The 10031-nt window shown below is 41.4% G+C and overlaps 1 protein-coding gene across 4 annotated transcripts in view; it reads right to left on the reverse strand.

Moving 5' to 3' along the window:
* The window catches only part of galnt14 (UDP-N-acetyl-alpha-D-galactosamine:polypeptide N-acetylgalactosaminyltransferase 14 (GalNAc-T14)), a 121850-nt gene that overhangs the window by 26941 nt on the left and 84878 nt on the right, over positions 1-10031 (reverse strand). For all 4 annotated transcript variants that reach the window (XM_071467887.1, XM_071467886.1, XM_071467889.1 and 1 more), the window contains exons 5-6: positions 9250-9315; positions 3594-3715 (exon numbers count right to left, since the gene is read on the reverse strand). In XM_071467887.1, coding sequence (XP_071323988.1) covers positions 3594-3715; positions 9250-9315 — 188 coding nt within the window. The remainder of the gene's footprint in view (positions 1-3593; positions 3716-9249; positions 9316-10031) is intronic.

Genomic DNA, 10031 nt, shown 5'->3' on the forward strand with positions numbered 1-10031 from the left:
CACACAGTTATGTACTGATCATTATGTAGCATGGCCACAATAGAATATTATAAAATGTAGATTCAGATTTTGATCAGCAGCAGTTCCAGTGGTGGCTCATGTTCTTACATTGTCCGAGGTGCAACTTTTGATTTTTCTACCAGATTTGCTCAAATTTACTTTGAGCTGGAGCCAGAAACATGAAACTTAGCACAATGACTGGAAACGATGTGATGTGCATCAGCTTCACAAGCAATATGAGCTCAATCAGCCGAGATGAAGGATCCTAGTTAAATTTTTTGGAGAGGCCACGCCCTTCACACCGTTAGTCCGACTGACTCAATGTCCTCCTGGATGATAAGAGTCCACCATGATGGATTTCTTCTTAATTAGCAAAATGTGAAAAACAGGAAAATGAAAAGAACTTTTTAAATTTTCACTCTCCAGCCTTGGGGACTGAGATACACATTTCTATTTTAAATGATCAGTTAAAAACATGGCCGCCATCAACCAAAATATCAGCAAACTTTGCTGATGGCTCATTAACAATTTGTCCAATCACCATGAACCTCAGTGGATTTCTTCAGGCCGGGATAAAGAACAGACCCACCGGACCAATCTGAGCCAACCTTTAGGGGCAAATAACCTCAAAATCTGGTGAACAGAATTTCAGTAAACGTTGACCTGATGGTGGCACTTTAAAACAATACACTGTACAAAAAGCCTTTGTGATGACAGAGGCCGCCATGATGGATTTTTAGCTAATTTGCATAATAGCTCAAATTCAGCTGCTTCTCTTTCGGCTGTAAAGTGGTGAGAACCTGTGATTTGCTGCTTGCAGCTATAAATATTTATAACTTTTATTTATTTACTTTTATTTCAGTTTCATGTTGAGAGATCAGCTGAACCTGTTATATTATTTGTGAATTTCCCTGTGGATAAATGAAGACTCCCTCTGTTTTATCTCCATGTGTGTTTCAGTGATTTAATCTACATCCTGCAGCTGAAATCGAAAAACTAAACCCACCAAACTAAACTCTAAAATCTCAGCTTCTTTTTATTTTCTTTGAGGTCTATGTTTTACCTCAGAGACACAGCGTCTGTTTCCTTTGTCCCGTGAATGAACTTTGAGATTCTTTTCTCCACAGTGTCTGAATATTCTCATGTTTAAACAGGAAACAGACGTTTCTTTTTCAGTCCTCTCATGTTTTCAGGTTTTTCTACCACATGTAACAGATTCACACTATCCCACAGTGCAACATATAAAAATGTAAATCTGCAACGTGACTAAACAAACCTTATTTACCATCATCTCTTGGGCATGACATGAACAGTGTGCACCAGTTTTTGACTAATAAAACTGACACATTTTATTATTCACAAAAAAAAAATATAGCAAATGCAAATGACAGACGCAGCCTGGGAGTCGAGAACAAGAGATGTTTACTCTTTAATGTGATGGATGTGGGTTGAGTCAGCGCTGCAGAGAATCAATTAGCATTAAAGGAATTTATTTATATGAGAAAGCTGCAGAATCACTCTGACTTTGCCTCTGACATCAGATTAACTGTACAACAGTTGTTTGACATTAATGATAAAACAATGATTAGTTTGTTGACATCTAACAGCAACATGTCAAAGCCTGGAGGAGACCTTCTCTGCTGTGACGACAGTGTTGGTGCTGCTGCACAGACGTGAACGTAGCTGAGAGTAAAGGATGTGACGCTGAACGGTTCACCTGGACCTCTGCATCAGTGTTTCTCAAACCTTTTCAGAACAAGGACTCTGTGTCTGATAACTGCTGAGATTCAGCACAGTCCCACAGCAGGCTAACTGTTAGCTTCATCCACATCTCCATTCAAACGTCACGCTGATCATTTCTGACCGAAATCATAAAACACAAACTGTGAACTGGTGAAGCTACGGGAAGAGACAGTGTCCAAAAACCTCCAACAGCAGTGTTTGAATTTACACTGACTTAATATTGAAAAGAACACATTTACACCTCTGACCAGCCTCTGTGAGAAACACAAAGTTTAAAACATGATATTCTCACAAATTCACTCTGGACCACAGACCACTCTTTGAGAAACGCTGCTCTATATCATTGAGACAGACAATTATTTTGAGGGGAATAAAACTTTAGGTTGGTCTGGAGTTCAGCCTGTGTGTGTGTGTGTGTGTGTGTGTGTGTGTGTGTGTGTGTGTGTGTGTGTGTGTGTTTTGTGTGTGTGTTTACCTGGATCAATACCTCATACATTTAAATCTAAATATATGACAATAAAGACTGACTGGACAGACAGTGACAAATGGCTCCTCTGTACACACAAACACACACACACACACACACATATATACAAACACACACACAAAAACACACACACACACATACACACAGCGTGGGTATGAATGTGGATGATGCTGAAACACATCAGGCTCTGTGGTGGTTTTAGTTATTGATCGCTGCTCTATAGATGGAGGTCAAAGGTTGTTAATATGAGAAAGAACAACTGTTCACCTGACGCATCAGAGAGAGAGAGAGAGAGAGAGAGAGAGAGAGAGGGAGGGAGAGAGAGGAGGTGTGTAGACAGGAGGAGGCAGGACAGAGGAGAAACAGACATAGGAGAAAAGTGATGGAGCACGAGTATAGAACTGGTGAGGAGAGGAGGAGATGGGTAATGAAAAGAGAGGGAGGACGATGACAGAGGACAAAGGGAAGTAACAGGAAAAACAATACGAGGGAGGAGAAGATGATGGGAGGAGGAGACGTGTGAGGAAAGAGGAGCAGAGAGAAGGAGATATAGGGAAAAGAAGGAGTCAAGAAAGGAGGAAAGGACAGTAAACAGAACAATGGAGCTGAAGAGGGAGAAGAAAAAAGGGGGAAAGACGAAGAGAGGAGGTGTAAAGAACAGTAAAGGTTAGAGGACATGAGGAGGGAGGTGACCAATGGAGGAAGTAGAAAGAGAAGAGGTTTAGGGAGGGAGGTCAAATGAAAGGGATGAGAGGAGGGAGAAAATGATGAGAAAAGGAAGGTGACAGAAGGAGAGAGGGAAAATGAGAGGGAGAGAAAGAAAGGATGAGGTGAAGAGAGAGACTGGAGGACAGAAAGAGTAGGGGGAGGGAGGAGGGGGAGGCAAGGTGAGAGAGGGGAGGATGAACTGACAAGTGGTAAAAAGTGAGGAAATAAAACAAGGTGACAGAGAGGAGATGAGGAGGAAGAGGAGGAGGAGGAGGAGGAAGACAGGAGACAAACAGAGGAGGGAGGGGTGGGAGGAGGGGTGCCGCAGTTATTTCATAATGAGAGGCAATCAGACCGCTATTTTCTCCCATGATGCAATTTCACCCTACACACACACACAAACACATTGGTCTTACTGTAGTTGTGAGGACACACTTTGACATGATGGATTCCCTGGACCCTCATCCAAAACCTGAACCTGGTTCTAACCTGGACCCTAAAGCCAGATCTGAACCATCAGACATTGACAAGATGTCCTCACGATGATGGTCAAACCAAAATGTGTCCACACAAACATAGGAAGACATCTACACACACACACACACACACACGCACACACACACACACACACACACACATTGTGTTTATCGTCTACCTGTTTGATCCTCTGCAGGAGGGGGGGCAGCCAGTCCTTGTTCACCTCACAGTGGCTGTCCAGGAAGGTGAGGACTCCGGCCCTGGCAGCATCGGCCCCCCGCACTCTGGACCTGATCAGACCTGACACACACACACACAAACACACACAAACATGAACACAAACACAGGTGTGTAGGTTTTAAATGCTTCATAGACACTAAAAACTTTCTGCCTTGTGTTTCTCATGTTGGATAAAAAGTAAAATCTGAAATTAGAATGATAGAAATCTAATTAAAACTTGAAATTTGAAAACAGCTGCCATTTTCCAAGATGGCCGCCATTTTCCAGCACAGGAAACCCAAGTTTTATTTTACCACAGACTTTTACCAGTGGGACAGATTTCAATGATTTTGCAACTGAATCCTGTATTTTTGACATCAGGGATGTCAAACAATAGATCTTCAGTTAAAAACGATTATATTTTTATTATTTTTTTCAAAATTGATTTTTTCTAATTTACTGGGTTTTTTTTTGTTTTTACCCTTTTTCACATGACAAACTGAGAACTGAGAGAAAACAAGAAAAAAGACAAATGCAAAGTTTTTCCTGTTTAAACCTTTAAAAAGAAAAAAAACATTAAATAATAAGATTAAAATACATTAATAATAACTACTACATCTACTACAGTACTACTACTATTACTAATGATAAGATGGAAATCTTCATCAATCATGAAATAATCGAATGATCTCAGTGTGATGTTTGATCTTTGTTCATCTACATGCTGCAGGTCTCTCTGACAAACATCTTCCTCTCTCAGAAACCACACACACACACACCTTTGGTTACACACTTGAACACTCAAACACACACTTTCCAGGCAGCTCTCAGCTCATATCGAACACACGGCCTCCGAGCTGCTCTCTGCTGGACTGAATCTTCCTCTTCGCCTGGTGAAATTGATTCTTTTCAGGGCAGCAGATCGGATAAGACAGTGTATATTCAACTTTCACGCTCACCAGCTGTGACTATCAGTTACACACACACAGACACACACACACACACACACACACACACACACTTTCATCCTCGCTGCCTCACAGCTACAGGAGGACAGGAGAATCATGGGTACTGGGTGGGAAGGGAACCCTCAATCTCAGCAGTGTTAGTGCCTTGCTCCACTTATTAACATGCTCCTGTCTCCCTCCACCTCCTTCTCCTCCTCTTCCTCCTCCTCTTCCTCCCTCGCTCTCTCCGTCAGTCAGTGGAGGGGAAAATCAATGCAGGGCTCTTAGAGGCCCTGTCAGACATGGACACAACCTTTTAACAGGCCCATCGCACTGTGTGTGTGTGTGTGTGCGCGCGTGCGTGTGTGTGTGCGTGTGTGTGTGTGTGTGTGAGAGAGAGAGAGAGAGAGAGAGAGAGAGAGAGAGGATGGGTGTCAGGGGGAGGAAATGTGTGAGTCAGCTGATTGGGGTTGTGTTGCAGAAAGAAAGAGAGATAGACAGAGTGTGTGTGTGTGTGTGTGTGTAAATGGGCCTGTTAGGGAGGTCTCCCTGATGGGGACAGTGTTCCCTTCTATTTAGACTAAATGGTCTAATCAATACCCCCTGACATGAAGACGTAGTGTGTATGTGTGTGTGTGTGTGTTTGTGTGTGTGTGGGGGGGAGTGTACACATATGCAAGGCTGAGTGTGCATTGCTGTGTGTGTATGTGTTGCTGTGACAGTGTGTGGGTCCATTGTGAGGGTGTGTGTCGGTGACATTGTACGAGGGGCCGTGAAGTTTCACACAGCGACGTCAGGACGAGGCTCAGCCAATTAAAAATCCTATTTCATCCTCAATAAGGCTTTATTTTCTGGATGGATGGACACACAGACACACACTCACACACACACACACACTCACACACTCACACACACACACACTCACACACACTCACACACACACACACACACTCACACACTCACACATAAAATGGACCCACATACAAGCAGACACACGCAGTTTCACGAATACACTCATAAAACTTGATGCCCATTTAGTTGAGACACACACTCACACACACACACACACACACGTACAGTGCAGGAGGATAACTATCTCCACCTATCACCGCTGCGTGGGCTGTTGTGCTTCTATACTTTTGAGGACCAATGAGGGCTTTACACTTTGGTCCTCACTTGACCTGCAAAGACAGTTTGAGTGTGAGGACCAGGGTCTGCTTGAGAAGAAGCAGTTTTCACAAAGGTCCTGGAGGACAAAGTGATTTCGTCTGACGTGATGAGGGAGAACAGCACAAACTACACAACAGTCCTTCAGTCCTTGTGTTGATCTCGTTCCCACGCGACAGGTGACAGAGCCTGGGATAAGATCACTCTCTCACCTCCACGGAGCTAATCACAGCATTAAGTTAATCAGGCTGTGCGCCGCCGTGGGAACATCACACAGACACACACCTAGTTAGTGAGTAATGGAAGATAGTGTGTTTGTGTGTTTGTAGTAAAAACACATGGACATAATTAAGATTAGCGTGGATAATGGAAGGCAGTGATTTGCTTCCAGTCAACCTGAGTGTAACACTTAAGGCCTTTGCACATCAAGTGTGTAAGTGTGTGTCTTTTGTCACACGTTGAAAATAACTACGACCTCACGCTGCCTGATGACAGTTGTCATCTGTTGAAGTGTTCAGGTGGTTGTTTTATATGTTTAGAATATATATTTTTCGTATTAATTACTCAATTTAAACATGTCTATCTTCACATTCTGGGAACATACTGTCAGACTTTTTGACTAATAATATGAACAAATATTAAAAACCTTTGGGATGGAGATGTATCTATGTAACATATGTCTACAATATAAACCACATACATAAACATAGTCATATAAGTCAATATATGAAATAGTTTCAATTTCTAATAGGCTTCTTACACATTTTTTGCATATATGTTTTTATTTTATATGTATGTATATTTCATGTATGGACACCATATGTGTTGATATATTACATTTGCATGTGGGAAACAGGTTTCTGTGTGTAACGCCTTTTATTGGATGACAGGTTAAAAAAACACATAAACATTCAGACTTGATGTGCAAAGGCCTTTAGAGTCAATGCTGTGGGTTATATTATCATGAAGGGCTAGGGAATGCATTATGTTAGTGATGGTCCTCAGAAGTATATATGAACCAGAATGTGTGTGTGTGTGTGTATGTCACCAAGAAGACATACAGTGTCAGCCGGTGAGTTTTTATGGGCATTAAAAAGACAATCAAGTCAGAGAGCCTGAAGCCATAAACTATTAACTAGCTGAACTGATTAACCCTGCATGTGTGTGTGTGTGTGTGTGTGTGTGTGTGTGTGTGTGTGTGTGTGTGTGTGTGTGTGTGTGTGTGTGTTTCTCAGTGTGTGATCGGCATGACTGTGCCATAATGAAATCCTTCATTGACAGCATGTAGGACAAGTGTTCCTGTTGTTATAGAGAGAGAGAGGAGGGCGAGTGAGGAAGAGAACGACTATAAAAGACAGGAGACAGAGCTGGAGAGAAAGAAAAGATAAACTGTGAGTGAGACACACAGAGAGGAGGAAAGTTCAGATGCAGAACAGTAGAGGTGCTTCCTGAGTGCTTCCTGCTCCAGTCGGCCCTGGTAACCACAGAGCTGTCTGAACTCAGACAGTGAGGTTAGTTTAGAGTGAGGACATGATCTGAACCATCCACACAGATGATGCTTAGATGGAGGGTTGTTGAGAAAGTCTAGACTCTGAGAGCCAGAGTTATAATCTGAAATGGCGTTAAAACCGTGGTACACATAAAGACACGCTGGTGTGTGGCTGCTGTAATTACAGCGCTGTCACACAGTCTGATGCATGTTCTGTGAGTAAATCTTACATTTCAGGCGGAACATGCAGCGTTCAGTGTTCTGTCTCTTCTATAACCACGTTGACCACGATGAACGAAGGGGTCACACTGTCAGAGGTGGAGACCACAGAGAGCTGCTGCTTCAGTCAGAGGTGAAATGGGTTTTTTTTATCTTGTTTCTTGTTATTTCTGTATTTTGTATGATCTGACAACTCTTGGTCTTCATCTTACTACTTTATACGAATCTCATATATATATATATATATATATATATATATATATATATTTTTTATATTTTTTTTTTTTCATTGGATCACTCAGAAAACAGTCAGCCAATCAGAAGAGAGGCTTAAAGACTGTTTCTGGGTATATTTACAATAACATAATTTAATAAGAATAAGGGGAATTCATTTTAATTTATTTATTTTCAGTATAATTCCATCCAGAAGAAACACACTGACATAATATATGATTATTTCAGTCATGGCTTTAACCTCTTGAGGTTCTGTGGTCTGATCTGTGTCAGTTTCGGCTCCTTGATGTGAAAAAGTTTACATCAGACTGAGATAAACCAACAGTGGTGTCTACCGGGGGATGGGAGACACTGAAATCCGATGGCATGTTTTGGAAAAAAAAGGTTGACAGGATTTAAATATTCGTGGCCCTCTGAACACCCACCTCTTCACCAAAATAAATCCAATGGATTTATTTTTGATTGTCAGAATCATCACATTTCCTACGGCTTCTTACCTTGTTGCACAAACAGACGACTTCACAGGTAGGAGACAAATTATTGTTTCTCTTTCAGTCATAGACTCTGTTGTGAGACCAGTCCTCTCGTTTCTACCATCACACAGATTGAACTCTCATCTATTAGCTTCAATTAATGCACTAAAAAACTGCAAATTGTCCACAATACGCCTCCTCTGCTGTTGTCCTGACTTTCAGGTCCTGGTCCTGTCCACACAACCAGAATCATCTGAGGTGGATTTAGTCTTCAAACCTTTTTCGGCCCTTTAAACATGCTTTTCCTTCCCAGAATGCTCCTGACCCATCACATTGTCAAGCTGTCATGTTAATTTGTGTACTGCATTCATTTGTATTCTATATTTAAGAGCATGGAGGCAGCTCCAAATGGATTATGTAGAGGAATGATAAGCACAGCCATGACGCTCGACTGTATTAACCATTAAAATGAGGAACAACATCCAGATTTAGCCTGATTGAAGCGTTAAATCTCCACTGGTTGTCGTTTGTTATTTATAAAATCTGTTGCTTTCACGCAGATTTTCTGGCTCTTTGCAAAGGAAGTCGTCTGAATCTGAAGTTGAGGTCTTGCTTTTGGATTTGTGGTGTGTTTGGCTTCAGCCGGTGGTGGAGGACATTTTCTCTTCAGTTACATTTCTGTCACGACAGAGTGTGACTCTGTTTCAGCAGCAGCTCCTGTCACTTCAATTCACTTCAGGTCATTTCAGTGCTGCAGCTCCATATGTAGCCAGAGATGAATGAACCAATTTCACTTCACTGTCTGTCACACATGCACACACACACACACACACACACACACACACACATACGGACACACACACTCACACACACACATACAGACACACACACACACGGTGCAATGCTGCAAATGTGTGCAGAGACGCACATAAATACATACAAAGGAATTATGGATAATTAAATATGCAAACACACACATACACACACACTGTATGCTGAAAATGCAAATGTGTATTCTCACACCCTCATACATAAATATGCACAAACAAATTAACATCTACAGCACACACACACACACACACCTACCTTCTCTCTTGTTGTTGCGCAGACATTTGACTTTGGGCAGTTTGGTGAGAAGCTGACAGTCACTTTCTGGAAAAACAGCATAGAGTCAGATGAACAGAATAATATATAGCAGGAGAGAACACAGTGTGTGGTGCTGTGTAATATATATCTTTATAATTTCTCTAAAACTCTGCAGGGAAATTAGCAGCTAGTTGAAAAGCTCTGCAGCAGCAGGACGACAATTCAAAGCTTTCAGCCTGACAACTCCGACATTTAGTGTAGTTGCTGTTCAGCCGACTGTGAGCTCCCTGCTGCATTAATATATTATTTTAAATATAACTGTCTCCTGTAATACATGTTCAAAATATTCTCTGGTGGAAGGAGTCAAAATGTAAAGAAGAAAGAAAGAAAGGAAGAAAGAAAGACAGAAAGAAAGAAAGAAAAAAAAACAGCACCGCTGGGAAATGAGTCATCTACCAAAGTGAAATTAATATTTAATTCATGTTTTGGAACAACAAGAGAATTTGAAAATATTGCCTGTACTTACAATATGAAAACTGGATTCAAAACAACTCCCATAATAAAGAGAGAAAAAGAGAATAAAGAACTGAAACATTATCAACCACTGAGAAAAGAAACTTGATTAAAATTCATATCACAGAGAATTATCCAACAATTACACACTGGAAAATACCACTGTCTTGTTTTCATGAGGTTTATCATGATATGATGGTGTGAACAGTGAAAGACACAAAGGTGTGGATGTTACAAATGACAACTGAATGATTAGTTTCACTCAGGTT

The sequence above is a fragment of the Trachinotus anak genome, unplaced genomic scaffold, assembly GCF_046630095.1.
Source record: "Trachinotus anak isolate AG129_WGS33_773 ecotype Australia unplaced genomic scaffold, CSIRO_AGI_Tana_v1 ptg000031l, whole genome shotgun sequence".
Classification (NCBI taxonomy): Eukaryota; Metazoa; Chordata; class Actinopteri; order Carangiformes; family Carangidae; genus Trachinotus; species Trachinotus anak.